Source organism: Monodelphis domestica, chromosome 1 (genome assembly GCF_027887165.1).
Source record: "Monodelphis domestica isolate mMonDom1 chromosome 1, mMonDom1.pri, whole genome shotgun sequence".
Lineage (NCBI taxonomy): Eukaryota > Metazoa > Chordata > Mammalia > Didelphimorphia > Didelphidae > Monodelphis > Monodelphis domestica.
Genome location: NC_077227.1, coordinates 155,849,124 through 155,867,824, shown reverse-complemented (window position 1 = coordinate 155,867,824; position 18,701 = coordinate 155,849,124). Strand labels below are relative to the sequence as shown.

Genomic DNA, 18,701 nt, shown 5'->3' with positions numbered 1-18,701 from the left:
ACATTGTGGAAAAAACCAATGTAATGAACTTTGCTACTAGTAGTAATACAACAAGCCAGGACACTCCTGAAGGACTTATGTAAAAGAATGCTAACCACATTGAGAGAAAGAACTATGGGAGTAAAAATGCAAAAGCAAAACATATGACATCACTTATCACATGTATATATGGGTCTGTGATTTGGGCTTTAGGCTCTAAAAAATCGCTCTATTGCAAAAATGAATAATATGGAAATAGGTATCAAGTGATAATATGTATACGACCCAGTAGAATTGCTTGTCAGTTCTGGGAGGGGGGAGAGAAAAGGGGAAGGAATGAAAATGAATCATGTAAACATGGAAAAATATTTGAAAATTAAAAAGTATTAATTCATCAAAAAAATAAAATTTCAAATATTAAAAAATAGATATCAACTCCTTCATTTAATAGGAAAAGGAAATTTAGAAGTAGGGAGGTAAAAAGTCACATAGTATCAACCTCAAAAGCATAGGATCACCTTGCTAGAAGGGACCTCAGAAGCCATGTAGTCAAGCCACATTCATTTTACAGATGGGGCAACTAAGATCTAGGGAATTTAAAGTGACTTGCCCAAGACCACACAGGTGGTATACATCAGAGGCCTCCCTGCCATTCTAGGTTTATTACCTGCTTCTAAACACTTTTTTTTTTTAAGTTAATATGGCAACTGTTCTCCAGCACTCCTATGACCTGCATCTTAATGCAGAGTTGTACCTAGGTTAAAGGGGGTCTAAATTCTAACAAATAAAACTGACAAGGCTTCAAACACAGACTGGAGTTCATTGGACTCAACCTCAAAGACAACCTGGCTAAAATCACAGAAGCTCAGGTAGAAGGTTGGCCACTGAAAGATGATGACCATAATAATGATGAAGACTTTCTACCAAGGAGTAGAGGATAAAATGAAATAATTTTTAAAGCTCTTTGCAAACCATGAAGTGCTATATAAATGCTAGCTTTGTTTTCCCATCTGTATGGATAGAGAAAATATATATCCATTTGAGCAAATTCATAGGTCCTTGAAGGATAGCAAGAATTGCTTTTAGTATAGTGTTTTTCACTGCATATGTATACTATATTAACTTTGTACTAAATATATTTTTATGGACTAGTCTGGGAACCAAACTACCAGTTTAACAGGAGAAGGTGTGTTTTGAGTTTATTAGTAGATTTTAGGGAATGCTTAACCCTCATTGGGATGACAAAATTTCCACACACATGAAGCTATCAGAAAATAAAATAAAGAGAACTGCCCAGTCAAATTGCTGGACAGTGGGAGGCAGATGTTCTAGGAGTTCAGAAAAGGAGGAAAGAAATCATTGCTCAGTAGAGTGTTCAAGCAAAGCTTCATGAAAGCGTTGGGGAAAGTCAAGCCTTTTGAAGAACAGTGGAAGAGTTGCATTGATTCTAAATAACAGTAGTTGATTGTGCTTCCCTTCTTATTACCGACACTCCAACTACTGAGCTTGGCATCCTAGGGATGTGAGGTATGGTCATGATTCACCCCACAAAATGTCTCCTTGAGGAATACCCTTTACATTATATACTATATTTTTACTTTATATAGCATATTTACTTTATATTTTTATGTACGTATATATTGTTCCTACTGATAGAATATAAGCTCTTTGCGGGATGGTACCTTTTCATTTTTGTCACTATCCCTAGAACTTAGCCAAGTGCTTAAGATGCTGAAAGTAGGTGTTTAATAAATGTTTGGGGGATTCCTTTTGGGTATGGATTGAACTAACTGCTGAGAAGCCGTCTCAACTCTCAATTTCCTGATTCTGTGATTAATTGAAGTGAGCCTTGGGTAGACCTTGTAAGCCAAACAATATGACTTCTGTGCCTCAGTTTCCCTACTTGATTAAAAAAGTGTCCTCTGCCTTTGCAGTTCCCACTATAGCTTCTGAGACACCTGACTCCAACGTGAAGGCCCTCTCCTCAAGGAATCAGAGTTCCTTCTCCTTGAGGAAAAAGCTGGGCCTCAGGCTAATCCAGAGAGGTTAGTCCCAAAGGCAGAGACATCAAGATAGAGGGAGACAGACAGGAGGGAATAGGGTTTTGTGTACGCGTCTATTTGCGGTTTGTTTTTTGGCTGGGGCTAGTATCTGGGGAGGGGTGGGGGTGGGGGTGGGGGTGCCTGTTGAGGGGCAGGGTGGGGCCTTTTTTTTGGAGGGGGGAGCATTGTTGGCCAGGGTGGAGGGGGGGCTGGGGGGCGGGGGAAAGGTTGCTGCTGGCACAAGCTCAGGCGTGTCTGGCGGACAGCTCAAGTGGGACTTGGGGCCGGCTGAGCCTTGCAAGGAACCCCAGCTCGGGTTCTCGCCAAGATGGCGATAGAGGGGAGGGAGAGGCAACGGCAGCGGCCCCGGCCCCGGCCCCGACTCCGGCCCCCGAGGCCGCGCCCCCGGCGCTGCGGCTCCCCGGGCCAGTGACACCGTGCGCCCCTTCCCCGGCAGGCAGCGGCCGCGGCGCCCCGGGCTCCCTCCCATGGCGCGGGGAGACGCCCGCCGCAGTCTCTGGGTGCTCTCGCTGACCTTCTGCGCGCTGTCCGTGCACGGTAAGGGGCCCGAAGGCCAGCTGGACAAGGAGGGGGAAGGGGGCTGCGTGTGCCCCTCTGTGTGTGTGTGTGTGTGTGTGTGTGTGTGTGTGTGTGTGCGCGCGCTTGCGCCCGCGCGCCTGTGCCCCAGTGTGTGTGCCTATGTCCCCAGGGTGTGCGCGGGTCTGTGCAGGAGGTGCGTGGCTGTATTTGGGGTGGGTGTGAGTGTGCCAGTTTTGTTTATGGTGCATGCTTGGATTGTGGTGCTCGGCTGGGTGGGGTAGGGTTGTCAAGGGGGTACGATCTTACGGTTTGTGGGGTTGTGGGGAGTGCTTTGGCTTTGGGGTGTTCGTGGCTGGGGGGCATGTGTGGACTTGTAGGGTGGGTTGGCGGGAGTGGGTATAGGGTATGGGTTGAAGATTTGGAGATGGTCACACTGAGGAGGGATTGTAGGGCTGCTAGATTATAGGGTACGGTGAAAGTGACGCACAATTTATCCCAGTGCAGACAATCTCTTGAAGATTTGGGGGAGACACAGGGTCCCGACATCAAAATTATTGCCCAGAAGCAGGCTTTTGGGAGAGGGGGCGGGGAGAGCAATGAAACTGCGTTCAGATTTTTGGGCAGAGGATATGAAAGAGGGGAAGGCAGAAGTGTGCGTGTGTGTGTGTGTGTGTGTGTGTGTGTGAGAGAGAGAGAGAGAGAGAGAGAGAGAGAGAGAGAGAGAGAGAGAGAGACCCCTGAGTAGAATTTTACACACACACACACACACACACACACACACGCACACACACACACACACCTCTCTCCCTCCTACTAAGTATTGTGAACAGACCTTCCACTCTCACCCCGCACCCTCCCCGACGGGGCTGGTACCAAATCGTGTTCAGTCGGTGGAAGGAAGTTTTGGGGGCGACCAGGGCCCCTGACCCTAAGGGGAGCAGCTGAGCTCGGGCTCATTTCCGTTATTCCCCCAATCCGTGACAGTGCAATCCTTGTGCCTAGTTACAGTCCTTTATTTTGGGGGTGGCGGATGGGTCGGCTAAGCTGCCTGAGGAGGGAAGGGGATGAGCGGGCTGGCTTTGTTTGCTTCTTGCTTGAGGGGGGTGGGGAGCGATGTGTGTGGAAGGGAGCCGAGAGTAGGGGGGGCGGGGGTTGGGGGAGAAGGGGATCTCTCCAGCTGCTTTGGCTTTCCAGCTGGATTCAGAGTCCCCTTAGCCGCAGACCATGTGGTGGTGTTGGGAGGTGGAGCCTGAGAGGGAGGAATAGGGGCTGCTAGAGCATGAGAATCTCTGAGACCTAGTGATCTTTTGGAAAATTCACACACACTCCCCTAATCCCCCTCCCTCCCCATCCCTACCCCCACCTTCAACTCGGTGTAACGGACCATTCCAGGGGGTTCAGGGAAGCGCAGCAAAATTCTTTCCCTTTAGCTTTTTAGCCTCCCCCAAGCTTGACCGATGGGGTCTCTTGTACCAAATACAATTTGAGGCAGTGGAGGCTGATGGAAAGCGGCACACCAGGGGCATATGGCCTAACACATGTACTCAGCCTATAGGAGAAAACTCACCTTCTCTCTTTCCAGATGTGGGCACATACTTTTTCCCATTTTCCCTTTCTACCACCCTGACCTGGGTCATTAAGACCAGGTGGAGATTACTCAGAATCATAGGAACTCAGATTGAGAGTTGAAGGGGCATTAGAAAACATCTGGTCCACCTTCCTCTTGCTACAGATGATGAGCCTCCATCCCAAAGAAGTGAAATAAGTTGCTCAAGATAGTACAAAAGGAAATGAAAGATCTAACACTGGAATTCAAATCCTTGCACATCCCAAACTCAACACCCTTTCCCCAAAGCTCCCTTCTTCATGTCATTTTTCTATTCAGAAACCTTCAGTGGTTTTCCATTACTCACAGCATAGAGTCCAAAGTCCTTTCAATCTCACCTCCAGTACTCACTAGCTCTATGACCCCAGACCAGCTATATATCTTCTAGAGGCCTCAATTTCCTAATCTGAAAAATAGAGAGGACAGTACCAACTTCACAAGATTGTCGACAGAATTACATGGGATGGTGCACATAAAAATGCTTTGCAAACTTGAAAACACTATATAAATAAATACAACTGCTACTACTCAGCTTGGCATTCAAGACTTTTCATAAATCTGCCTCTCTTTCCAAATGTATCTCCTTCTACTGCCTCTACATATATTCAATTGAATTCAGCAAACATTATGTGCTTACTGTGTGTGAGGCACCATACTAAGGGTCAGGGATGCAAAGACAAAAAACATTTCAAGTTCCTGCCCTCAAAGAGGATTTTAATGGAGAATATACAGAACCAATGAGCTGATGGGCTCTACAAACTGTTTAACAGCCCAAATATGTTCTATTTCAGTTCACAAGTGCTTTACAGACAAGTACTCCACCTAGGATGCCTGTTACCTATCTTGTTTCAAGTTCCCATCCTGCCATATACTCTCTTCAACTAAATTAGACTACATCCTGCACCTTCTTGACCCTTTTCATTGCTTAAAACCCCTTTCCAGTTTTAACTCCTCTCTATCCTTTGAAGGTCTTCTCAAAATCAGATGTTCCAGGAAGCCTTGGGATCTCCTAGCTATTAGTGATTACCTCTCATATCTCATGGCTCATTTTGTAATATTATTTAGTGTTTGTATCATGTCTTCCTACTCTAGGAATTCTAAATCTGGGGTCCATGAGCATCTTGTTTTTAATAATCTGATAACTCAGTAGAATTGGTTTCCTTTGAATTCCTATATATTTTGTTTTAATGGTTTGCATTCTGATTCAGAGAAGGGTTCTATTTAGGCATCACCAGACTGCCAAAAATTATGAAAATAAGGCTAAAAGTCCCTATGCTAGACTATAAACTCTAAGAGGTGAGGGACAGCATTTTTACATGTCCCCTGAGAACTATCATAAAGTTTTGCATATAGTAGGTGCTTAATAAATGCTTGTTTCTGCTTCTTGGAAGTTTATTATGTGTCAAGAATTTGTTTGGGTTGGATGGAATAGTTTTTGGCATATATTGGTTGGGACCATGATTCCCGGATTGAGATTAATATTGAGATGAGTCATTATGAATCAGGATCAGTTCTCAGAGAAGTTGATTTAGGTAGGGGTCAGTGCCAAGAGGGTACCTCTTAATGAGCAGCCATTGTTCCCTTATCTAGTTTTTAAATGTTTATTTTTATTCCAAAATAAAATAAATAAATAAAATAGCAAACAAAAAGAGGCATTTCCGTATACATAGGTGAAAAAGAGGATTGTACCTGAAACTGGAGATCTCTGTACCATATGTAGTTTCATCCCTTGCCCCTTCACCACTGGAATTGCTGACTGTGAAGAACTGGACATTAATAGGATGGGGATAATTCTTAGAGAATCCATATCTGGGCAACAAGTACACCAATCCTGCCTGCAGCTGCTGAGCCTTCCCTCAGAAGGGGTATACCCTTCCCCACTTCATCACTGTCATTGCTTGTCTAGAAATAGACAGGAGGGGAATGTACTGTGGTGTGTGTGTGTGTGTGTGTGTGTGTGTGTGTGTGTGTGTGTGTGTGTGTGCGCGTGCACGTGTTGGGAGAGGTAGGGGGAAGACACATAAGCTTGAAACACTGCACAAAAATGAATTCAAATTCAATTTTATCCTTTGTCCTGATGCCCTCTTATCCACATGAAGCTCAAACTCCCATCCCCAAAACACCCCTAGCTAGCCTAACTTAGGAGTTTAGAGGAGACAGAGAAGTGAGTCAGTAGACAGGATGGAACATGATGCCTTGAGTCGTGGTCATGATCCCTCCAACCCAGTGTCTTGGATTTGTCCATCTCTCACCTCCAAGTCCTTGAATAGGTGGTTCCATATACCTGAAGTGTATTCTCTCCTTTCCTTGGCTTCCTTCAGAGCACAGCCCAGGAGCCACCTCCTAGAAGAGACCTTTACTGATCCTCTTACTTGTTGGCATTCTCTTTCTCTTGAAAGAATTTGATATTACCTTGTATATGCTTACTTATAAACAGTCTGTGTCTTCTTCTCCCTCTACTCCAGTCTCCCCATATGAATTCCTTAAGGACAGGTCAGTACTTTGAACATGGTAGCCCTTTTATAAATGTTTATCAAATAGACTGGCTTGTTATTCAGTCATTTCCAATTCTTCATGACTCCATTTGGGGTTCCCTTGGCATAGTGGTTTTCCATTTCCTTCTCCAGCTTATTTTACAGATTAGGAAACCAAGGCAAGCAGGGTAAAGAGACTTGCCTGGGGTCACATGGCTAATAAATGCTGAGATCAGATTTGAACTCAGATCTTCCCGACTCAAGACTTGACCCTTTATCCAGTGTCACAAATTTAGCTCTCATTAAATAGAATAGCCAATGTTCATTCTACTTATGAAGGGCCTGTTGTGTACAGAAGCTAAGAAAAATGGTTATCTCCAACACCAACTTCAAAGTTTGAGAGACATCTCTCAAATATCTATAGCTTCCCTTAATAAGAGTTCAAACATTCAGGCATAGATGACATAACTCACTTGAAAGTTGGCAAAACAAGTTTCTCCTCAAAGAGCTTTATGAGAGGTAGATTGTAACAGTATCCCATTTTACAGATGAGGAAACTGAATCTCAGAGAAATGCAGTAATAGTTCTATGTTCAGATAAACTAGTAAGGAACTTGGATACAAACATGTCTCTTGATTCCAACTCCAAAGTGTTTTCTACCATGCCAAATAGCCCCTGCAGGAATTTAATTAAATCATTCTTGAACCTGTTTATTCTTTTAATCTGGACCATCCATCTCTTGGCAATCAATGTCTATTTCGTCCATATATTTATTAAATAATACCGTGGTTCTTCTGATTTATCTACAACGTACGCCTTTCAGCCTTCAAGCAGCTCTTCCATCCAAATGATTCTAGAACTTGGTGAATACATCCATGTGTACCCTTCATGAAAAGGATAACACTGAACAGCTATTGCCGTTTGAGGAGGCTCAGTTTTTTGTAGTCTGCCCTTCGTGCCTTTGATAGTTTGAGTTGCCCCTCTGTGGACCTCCTTCATCTCTGTTACATCTGTATTTGAGGTGAGGGAAGCCAGATTTGTGCATGGAATTTCCAGATGTGGAGCAGATGGTTCTGCCAGAAAGGCCTGGGGTGCGGGGTGGAGGTTCTCAAGTGTTGGGTTGGGGCCCATGAATATTGGGGGTGAGATCAGAGTGATCCAGTCTGCCATTGTCAGAATATGGTAGGGGGAGGACAGACCACACCCCCTTTCTGGGAAAGAGGAAGGAGAAGAGGAAGAAGGGTAGGAGGCAGAGAAGGCTTCCATTGAAAAGATCTGAATTGTTAGAAGATCATTAAAAACACTTTCTAAGATTCATTGAAGATGAGGGAACAGATCTGGTCTTTAGAGGAACAGTGGGGCAGGAGATGATATTTGTGAAACATTTTGCACAATTCCTGGACACAGTAAGACCCTTTGCTCGTTCCTTTCCCCCTTAAAGTGTCAGTCAGCAAGGTAGAGGAGTTAGGAGAGAATAGATTCAGAGTTGGAAAGGACCTCAGAGCTCATTCCATCCAGCCATTTCGTTTTGTTGGTTTTGTTTTTTAAACCTTACCTTCTGCCTTGGTATCAATTCTAAGACAGAAGAGAGGCAAGGGCTAGGTCATTGGGGTTAAGTGACTTGCCCAGGGTCACACATCTAGGAAGTATCTGAGGCCAGATTTTAATCCATGTCAAGTCTTCCTAATTCCAGGCCTGGTGCTCTATCCACTTTGCTACCCAGCTGCCCCCCAACCTCCTTGTTTGACAGATGAGGAAGCTGAAACTCAGAAAAGTTAAGAGCTCTTTCCAAGGTCTCATGAGCTGAGCGTAGTAGAGTCGGGATGTGAGCCAACGTCTTCTGACTTTAGCCATCTTGCCATTGTAGCCTGTTGCCTCTCCGATCCAGTGAGCTCAGAGGTTCCTTCCATCTCTGAGTGTGATCCATAGAGTCCCTGTTTGTATTCGCTGACCAGCTGATCTATTCAGATGTGGGAGATGAAGCTATTAAGAGCTTGGAAACTTTCCCTAAGGATCAATGGAAGCAATGGTTTCTAAGAGATGGGAGACATGATAACTGTCTTTAAGCATCTGAAGGGTTATCAGTTAAATTAAAAGAACATGTTGTTGTTGTTAAATAGTGTCTAACTCTTCATGACCCCATTTGAGAATTTCTTGGCAGAGATACTAGAGTGGTTTATTAGTTCCTTCTCCAGATCATTTGACAGTTGAGGAAATTAAGGCAAACAGGGTTAAGTGGCTTGCCCAGGATCACACAGCCAGGAAGTGTCTGAGGTGGGATTTGAACTAAGGTCTTCTTGACTCCAGGCCTGGCACTCTATCCATTGCTGGAACATTTTTTAGTAAAAAAAAATTTTTTTTTGTTTTGTGGACTGAATTCCACTGGATTAAAAAAAATTATTGGTATCTTTTTATGTCACCTTTATTTTTCAAATATTTCCTTCCTTCTCTACTGCTCAGAGAGCCATCCATTATAACAAAGAACAACAAAGAGAAAAAATAAATGTAGACATAAACTAGTCAACCACATCAAGATTTGAACTCAAGACCTCCCATCACTAATCCTGGCTCTCTATCCATCAATCCACCTCACTGCCCCAATTATTGATTATTAATAGATGTCATCTACTTTGGTTAAGCAAGTTCCCATCTGGATAAAGAATACCACAGGTAATTTGGAAGAAATTGATTTATTCTGGCTAACTCTGGGAGGTTAATCTATGGATTTAAACAATCTGATACAATAGAAAGAACACTGGCTCTTTAGTCAAAGGACCTAGGTCAAACCCCACCTCTATGGGCAAGCCATTGAACCTCCCCAAGCCTCAGTTTCCTCCTTTGGGAAAGGAGTAGCCTCTAAGGCTCTTGGGTAAATCACTTTATTTACCCTTTGCCTCATTTTCCTCATCTGTCAAATGAGCTGGAGAAGGAAATGAAAACCACTCCACCATCTTTCCAAGAAAAGCCCAAATGGGGTCATAAAGAGTCAGACATGCCTGGAAAATGACAAAACCCAACAAAAGATCTTTACTTCGAGGCTGACTTTAATTCTGAATGAAGAACTTTCTGATAGTTAAAATGACTTAACAATTGAATTGGTTACTTAAAAATCAACTTCCTGGGTTCAGATAAGCAACATGACCAATCAATGGGAAACAAGTTAACATTAATGATCGAAGGGTGGATTAGATTACCTTCAACTAACAGAGCAGTTGTGTGGCTCAGTGGACAGAGAGCTTGGCTTTAGAGATGGGAGGTCCTAGATTCAAATGTGGCCTCAGACACTTCCTAGCTGTGTGACCCTGGGCAAGTCACTTAACCCCCATTTCCTAGCCCTTACTATTCTTATACCTCAGGACCAATACGAATTGATTCTAAGAGAGAAGGTTAGGTTTAAAAAAAAAAAAGAATAAGGTTCCTTCTAACTCTGAATCTCAAAGTATTTTGTTCTGGGCCTTAAATCTCCCTCTCAGTGTTTGCCCTTCCATCTCTCCAGGTTGTCCCCGTTTCTGCATCTCTCTTTCTCTAACGTTTCTGGAAATTGGAGCCATCCTGGATATCTGTCTCTTCCTCCCTCCCCCTCTGTTCTTGCTTAGTCTACCATCCCAGTCTCTGGAGTGTTGGAGTAAGGGGAGGAGGGGGAGTCCCCCCACATCCCAAGATGTAGCTCCTTTCTCCCCTTCCAGCTGTTGAGGGGGGAGGGGAGGACAGAAAAGTATATGGTATAGCATGTGAATATGTGGGTGTCTCTAGGAGACAATGGCTCTGTTTCCCCCTTTCCCCACCCAACGCTCCCCGTAAAGGCCAGGGAAGAGGAGAATGGCTACGTGGGGAATATTCCAGGAAGAGCCCTCTATAGAAAAGAAGTTCAAAATCTGCTCAGGGCCCTCATGGAGGAGCTTCAGAGGGGAGAAACTCGTTAGACTGCAAATGTCAAGGCATTAATTTTTATGGCATTTCCTAAGCTTAACTAATTAGGTATCTTGAAGTGGTGGAAAGACCCTCCCCCTCTGCCCATTGACTCCCCCTTCTTGAAATTTCATCGAAAAATGCAGCTTGGAGGATCCTCTTCGGGTAGGAGAAAGGCTGGAGCCCCTCTAATCCTGCTGAGCGACACCCAGGCTGGCTCTGGAGCTTGGGCTGTTAATCTCCTTTCTGTCCAACTTCCATTTAGCCTCCTCAAATCACATTTCTCCTCTAAGTGGGCAAAATATTCTGTTAGAAAAGGAAGGTCAAGTGGAGAAGCTCTGTATGTCTGCTAGAGATCTCACCCTGCAAATTGAAAGATAATGGGGGGGGGGGCCTGGCAGCTGGGTGGCTCAGAAGATTGAGAGCCAGTCCTAGAGACAGGAGGTCCTTGGTTCAAATCTGGCCTCAGATACTTCCTGGCTGTGTGACCTTGGCCAAGTCACTTACTCCCATTGTCTAGCCTTCACCACTCTTCTGCCTTAGAGCCAATACACAGTATTGATTCTAAGATGGAAGGTAAGAGGTTTAAAAAAAAATAATGGTGGGGGGTTGGAGAGGAAATGAGGAAGGAAATTAAACTGCATCAATCAATTGACTAAGTGATCAACAAACATTTATTGAGTACCTTCTATGTGTTCAACTTAACCAAGAGGGATGCCAAAAAACATATCCTGGGGTACAGAGCTGCTCTCCAGTTACTGTTAATCTAGGACAAGATTTTGAACTTTCACCATCATCTTGTTTCCCAGATGAGAAAACTGAGGCTCAGAGAGGAGACTTGCCTGAAGTCACCCAGGTAGTAAGTGGTAACTAGCTGTAGGATGAGACTAGAAACACACTAGAAACGCTAAGTATGTTAGAGTTACCCAACAACTAGTTGGAACTTGAAGCAGCCGGAGGAATAAGAGTTAGCTACGAGAAGGAGCCCAAGAAGAGTCCCTGGAGCATCCCTCCTCTCTCCCACCAATCTATAGTCTATAATTTGGTGCTCTTGGGCAGGGGTGATATTCATCGAAGTGGGGAGGCTTTGACATCTGCTGTGCCATGAATATTCAGAAACTGAATTAGATCCCTGATCAGCAGGGGCTCCTAGAGTTCCCCTTGCCATGGCAAAAACACAGGCTGCTGATATATCCAGCAGCTGCTCTTACTCCAACTGCTTCCATTGTTTGTCCATCTTGGCAGGGGATTTTCCAATCCAGGGACAGGCTCTGGGGAGGGGAGAGGAGAGAGTAGGGGGAGGGTTGCAGGATCCTTGGACATGGATTGTGTGCTGTGTGGTTTTCTCCCTTGAAATCCAAACCAACTGCACAGCCTCTAGAGTAGACAGGAAGCCTTTGGACTGAGAAACCAGCCAAGCCAAGCCAAGCCAAGCCAAGCCAAGTCAAGCCCTTCATCCCCAAGCTCTCCCTCTTCCTCCTCTCCCAAGCCACATAGACACAGTACTGGACACTCTGTTTTATCTTTCTCTAAAAGGATTCCCAAAAGCCCTTTATAGGCAAGTTACCTCGGCAGAGTTAAAGAGCACCCAGAATTCAGGGAGGGGAAGAGGGTGAGATCCTGGAAGTCTTCTCAATACGGAGTCCTTTAATCTCTTGTACCATGTAACACACCTTCCTCAAGAAGACTGTTTTCTGTGATCAACTGTGATAGACATGGCTATTCTCAACAATACAATAGTCCAGGATGATTCTGAGGAACTTAGGATGAAGAATGCTGCCCACCTCTAAAGAAAGAAATGTGGGAGTCAGAATGCAGATGAAAACATAGGATTTTCCACTTGTTTATTTGGGTTTTTGTTTGGGGGGTTTGACTATATGATTATTCACTTACAAGAATGAACAATATGGAAATAAAAAATAAATAAATTATAAAAATAAATAAGCATTCACAAAAAGAGGATTATATTCTAGGGGACAGCTAAGTGGCTTGGTGGATAGGGAGTCAGGCCTAGAGATGGGAGGTCCTGGGTTCAAATCTGGCCTCAGACACTTTCTAGCTGTATGACCCTGGGCAACTCACTTAACCCCAATTGCTGAGACCTTAGCACCACTCTTCTGCCTTGGAACCAATACTTAGTGTCAGTTCTAAGTCCAAAAGGTAAGGGCTTAAAAAAAGAAGATTCTATTCTACTGGGGGTTGCAACATATACACTAGTAAATGCAAGATAGCCTGTGAGAAGAGAAATTACTAACAGCTGGGAGTGGGGAGGGAGGATCTAGGATCTGACACCTTTTGGAAGGATTTCCAGAGCCCTGTTAACGCCAGTGCCTTCCCTTGGCTGGATATCTCCAATTTATCTGTGTAGGTCTTGTTTGTACGTGGTTGTCTTCATGTCCTCTCCCCATTAGCCTGTGAGCTCACAGAGAGCAGACTCTGTCTTTTGCCTTTCCCTCTCCAGCACTTAGCACAGGTGCCTGGCGCATAGTAGGTATTATCTGTCTGCCTGGCCCCCAAGCTGAAGGATGCTAATAGACAAAAGAGACAAGGAAGGAATATGGTGGGTCAGAGGGGATCAGAGGGTAGGGCACGCGGTATGAAAACCAGAGACAGGGCTCAGAATATCCAGCTAGGAGGTGAGTTAGTAGGCCAGTTTGGATGAAAAGGAAGCGTTGGGGAGAAGAGAATAAGCATTTATTTAGTGACTGCCACGTGCCAGCACTTTGCTCAGTGTTTTTCCAAATATGATCTCATTTGATGCTCAAAGCAACTTTGTGAGGTAGCTGATGTTGTTATTATCTCCAGTTTACAAGTGAGGAAACCAAGGCAATCAGAGATTAGGTTATTGGCCCACCTCACACAGCTAGTCAGTGTTTGAGACTATTTGAACTCAAGTCTTCCTGATCTCAGGGCATGACTCTATCCAGTGTGCCAAGATAAAATAAAATAAAACAACCCCAGAAAGATGGATTCGCAGCCAGAGGATGGAGGGTTTTAAAGATCACACTGGAGGGTTTGTGTTTTTATTATGCAGGCAATAGGTAACCACAGAAGGGTTTTGAACGGGGAGGTGACATGGACAGATCTGTTGCTTAGGAAGGTTATTTTGGTAACTGTGGAGGACACAACAGGTTCCAAAGGATTGAAAGTATCATATAGAGGGCTATTGAGAGGCACACGGTAAGCATGAGCAAGCTGCCAAAAATAACAAGCAAAGAACCCAGAAAAAGAACAGGAGTAAAGGACTTCATCAAGGAAATGTATCATTAAAAAAAAAAAAGATGGGCTGGATGGGTAATAAGGATTAGTATGCCATTTAGTTGTGTCTGATTCTTTGTGAGCCCATGGACCACAGCACGCCAGACCCTTCAGCCTTCACTCTCTCTTGAAGTCTGTCCAAGCTTACGTTCATCGTCCCCATGACATTAGCTCTCCATCTCATCCTCTTGCCTTCAGTCTTCCCATTGAATGAAGGCAAGTAATAAAGATGGGGGATGATAAGTGAACCACCCAGCCTGGCATCCTGCCCATGTCAGAAGAAACCAGGGAGGGCTCTCAACATACTAGGTGGACCCTTTGGGGTAGATATCTAGGAAGCCTTGGGCAAGAGTCACACAAACATGGGATGGGTGGACTGGCACGAATGGACTGTGATCTGCATCTTTAGGAGAGGGCGTCCAAATTGAAGAGAAAACCGATTCCCTTAATATCTGAGAGAGATGGGATTGTTAACTATTAAACTAATTGGTGTTAACTAATTACACATATTGAAATGTTGGAAAGACTTCTTTTCCCCTTCTTGAGATTTCATTGAAAAAAATGTAATGGGCCATTGGTTGAGAAGTGACTAAACCAATTGTGATATGTGAATGTAACTGAATTTTATTCTGAAGTAAGAAATGACAAAATTGATGAATTCAGGGAAGCATAGAAAGCCTTACACAAACTGATGCAGAAGGAAATCAGCAGAGCCAAGAAAGCAATGTACACAATGACTAGAATCGCATAAATGAGAACAACCACACAAAAAAAGAAAAATGAATTACAAAAAAATCTAAATTACAAAGAATAAGTATATTCCCCCCAAAAGATGAACCTCAGCACAGTCTTGGGGACAGGAAAGTAGAGGGCCCTGGGCGATAGGGAGCAGCAAGGGGTAGGGACCACAGAATTTAACAGAGAAGACACTACCACCCCCTACTTCTTTGTGGAGGTGGCAGAGAGCATCCCAGGTTGTGTGAAAGAACATTATTCTGAGAGGGGGGCCCATAGGCTTCATCAGACTGCCAGAGGGGTTCATGACACTAAAAAAGATTAAGAATCCCTGGTAGAGAGTTACCTGGGGGTCCTGAGAGGCTATCTAGGGTCACAAATCCAATGTGTACCAAAGTCTTCTTGGAACCCAAGTCTTCTTGACTTTGAGGCCACCTCTCTCTGCACTCGTTATGCTTTGACCCCTCTCAGATAACTAGAATACATAAAATGATGTGATGAGTGCATCAGAGAGGAATAAAATGACATGCTGAAGTCTAGGAGAAAAACGCTGTTGGCTGCTCTTGTTTCCCTTGACCCTGATTTAGTATCCCTTCCCCAGGTGATATTAGGGGACGTTTTTCTGACAACTATAGCTAACAAGTGGGTTAAGCTCCTTCTAGAGAGTTACGTACCCCTCACCAGAGTTCTTCCAGCTTAGGCCATAGGAATGGGAATGGAGTCGACATGCTTATTCTTATTCACATATGGGCTTGTCTAGATGACCCCTGACTCTGGGATTTAGTCATTCTTTGGCTCAGTTTTCTGAGATTCCCTTTCCTAGCATTCCAATACGAAAGGGTGAATCCCTGCGCCTCCTTCCCGTTGTAAACTGGTTCAGGGCTGGATGTGTGGAATAGTGTGGAGGGAAGCCAGGGTGTGCCTGCAGAGGTGGCTGGGGAATTGGAGACTTTGGGAGATGGGACGCACATTCCCATGATGCATATTGAAAAGTCACTCTTCTGGTCCCTGCAGGAAAGCAGCTGTTGTCACAGGAGACGTCCTTGGAGTTGGGCTGTGGAGTGGGACCGCTGCATGTGACCCTGGGGCCTGAGCAGGCAGTGGTGCTGAATTGTAACCCTGTACCTGCCCCTTCTGGGCCCCCAGCCCGAGTGACCTGGAACAAGGATGGGAGCCCAATCCAGGAGAAAAAACATCTGCACCTCCTGCCCAATGGTTCCCTGTGGGTGTCCCAGGCAGCCCCTCAAGAGAGCAGGGATGGAGGGGCCCCTGAAGCCCTGGAGGACAATGAGGGCAACTACTCCTGTTTGGCCCACAGTCCCCTTGGAGTGGTGGCCAGCCAGGCGGCTGTGATTAGGTTCTCCAGTAAGTTTCTGGGTCTGGCTAGTGTGGGACTGAGCTAAGGTGGGGCCTGGAATGTGGGGTTCTCTGTTAGTGGGGAGATGGGGATTAGACAAAAGTTGAAGAAAAGTACGACCCTTCCTGAAGGCAGAGAGGAGGACCAGATGGCTCGTTCTTTCCCAAAACATTATCCCTTCTACTCTAAGAATTCTTTGACTTGCCTTTTCTTCCCATTCTTCTGTTTCTGCCTCTTTCTCCTTTCCCTCTTCCCCTTCCTTCCTCCCCTCCACCAAAAAAAGCACTGTCACAGTTTTCTCTCCATCCGGAACCTCAGACTGTGGAAGAGAATGGGACAGCTCGCTTTGAGTGCCGAATCGAAGGGCTGCCAGCCCCCGTCATAACCTGGGAGAAGGACCAGATGGCAGTGCCTTCTGAGCCTAGGTAAGTGTCCCCTGGAAAGGCCCAGGGTTAGGAGGAAAAGGTGGGAAGCAGGTAGCTCCCGAGATTTTTAAATTTCCAACTTTAAAATCTGGATCTTCTCCCTTATCCAGAAATCACAACCAATAGTTACTGTCCCCTCTACTGCCCTAGACCTTGAGATAGCAGATGTTGGATTTTTGTTACTTCAGAGGAGAGTCATTTAGTCTAATGAGGTCAAAATGACCTGTGCCCTAAGGCGGAACTCTGAAGGACCATCTTGTTGACTTTCCCACAAGGCTAGTGGGGAGGGAACAACAGTGATTGGATTCCCAGACCCCCGACCTTTTAGCCTAGCCTTCTAGAGTCAGGAGTTCCCACCTTCCTCAACATTAATGCATGTCATGTGAATATAAGATCAGTTTGGTTTTCATAACTTCTAAGCAGCAACTCAACTACATAAACTCTCTAGGAAGGAGAATGACTTATTTACTCTCTCCGCCATCTTAACCCATCCATGATCCCTTCCTTGGGCAAAATTATGAAATGTGTCTCAGTGTTCTCACTTTCAGAAAATCTAGGATGTCCGGTCACATCCCATGCTGCTCCCTATCATCCAGGGCCCCTATGGATACTTCCCCACCCCATATTTCATCATCTCAAGGCTATCTATATTTTCTAGGTCTTCCTGTATAACAAGTCAATAGCTTGATAAATTAATCTGTGCCAGTGGGAAGATGTTAGAGAAGACTCTTTAATCGGTTCTTTCCCTTCTAATTACTATGCATTTTAACTGGGGCTTTCTAGGGAGATAATGCTCCATTTCTCCCATATTTCCTAGCCCGTTAGTGACTCTGGTATGAAAATGTAAGGGGAAATTTCCCAATAATTACAGTTATCAAAAAGGCAATGGGCTGCCTCTTTAGGTAGTTGGCTTCTAACTAAAGGTCATCCAACAAAGTCTGGGTGACCACTTGTCAGAGGGGACTTTTGTACAGGACTAGATAGCTCCTGGGGACCATTCTGATTCTGAGAATCTGTGATTTTGTGGATTTAAAGCTAAGTGGAATGTAAGCCAGAGGCAACCATTGGGAGAAGGGATATCTCTGGTGACAGTGACTTATTCTGCCTCTTCATGCTCATCTCACAATTCATCTCTTCCCCTAGACTCATCACTCTTCCCAATGGTGTCCTGCAGATTGTAGATGTGCAAGAGAGTGATGCAGGGACCTACCACTGCGTGGCCACCAATACTGCCCACCAGCGTTACAGCCATGATGCTGTCCTTGTTGTCCACAAAGGTGAGGGAGTTGATGTTGAGTTATGTTACCATGATATTAGACTATCATAAAGCCACAAGTCTTAGAGCAGGTGTTCTAAACTTGGGGTCTACCAAATCTCATGAGGTCTTTGGACAGAGTTTCGGAGACCCATGAAATTGGATGGGGGAAATGCATAATACTTAAAATGTAGTATCTATTTGCTTTCATTATTCTAAGAAAGGGTCCATAATCTTTCCTAGATTGTCAGAAAGGTCCGTGATACAAAAAAAGTTAAGGAGTCCTATATTAGAACTAAAAGGAGCTCATAAGTAGTAGATAGAGGATGCTTAATGAATTTGAACTGGACTGACTCAAACCCAGCTTCCTACCTTCAAGGAGATAAATGCCCCATTTTACAGATGAGGAAACCAAGGCCCAGAAAAATGGAGTGTCTTGCCCACAGTCAATCACAGTCTGTGATTAAGTTAAAATTAGAACTAGCAGACTTTCTCTGCCAAATCACGCTACCATCTAGGACTTGGAGAAGTGATGAAAATGGCACTGAAGGAAAGCACTTTATCTGATTCATTCCCCTTGACAGCCAGCCTCCTGTAACTCTCTTATTTACCTGCCTTCTCCTCCCCACCCCAGTTCAATTGTTCAAAGAGCTGAGATTTAGGGATTATGCTCTGGGGTCTTCAAAAGGCTTAGGAGGGCAGGGGGAAGCAACCTACTCTTATCTTCCATGCTCTCCGGGGAGAATATATCTCTACTTAAACAAATTCCCCCCTTTCTTCTGCTTCTTTATCTCTTCCCCACCTCCTTCCCAATCCACTCCTTTGCTTCCAGATAAGTTGATTCCCTCCCTCCCTCTTCCTGCTGCCTCTGTTCCCTGAATCCAGATTAAAGAGTCTCTATCTCCTCCAAGAGGTGCCTACCTACTAGGAAAGGGGTGCCTCTGTATATCTAATCTCTAGTCCCTTGGCTTCTTCAGAGTGTCTAGGTCTGTCTCTGCTTCCATCTGCCAAACAGACCAAGACTAACATACTGTCTTTGGGGAGCTCAAGCCCATGACTTGATAGGAGGACTCGGGATCTTTGAAATGCTTTACTTTTCATCTCATCTGGTCTTAGAATGG

General features: G+C 44.8%; 1 protein-coding gene across 2 annotated transcripts in view; it reads left to right on the top strand.

The window, feature by feature from the left end:
• The first annotated feature begins 2,268 nt into the window (after positions 1–2,268).
• IGDCC4 (immunoglobulin superfamily DCC subclass member 4) overlaps positions 2,269–18,701 on the top strand; it is a 48,960-nt gene continuing 32,527 nt past the window's right edge. Inside the window, exons 1-4 of one of the 2 annotated variants that reach the window (XM_056808583.1) lie at positions 2,269–2,579; positions 15,558–15,908; positions 16,184–16,325; positions 17,469–17,602. In XM_056808583.1, coding sequence (XP_056664561.1) covers positions 2,510–2,579; positions 15,558–15,908; positions 16,184–16,325; positions 17,469–17,602 — 697 coding nt within the window. In that variant the 5' untranslated portion in view covers positions 2,269–2,509. The remainder of the gene's footprint in view (positions 2,580–15,557; positions 15,909–16,183; positions 16,326–17,468; positions 17,603–18,701) is intronic. The other variant, XM_016428246.2, reaches the window with a different exon arrangement.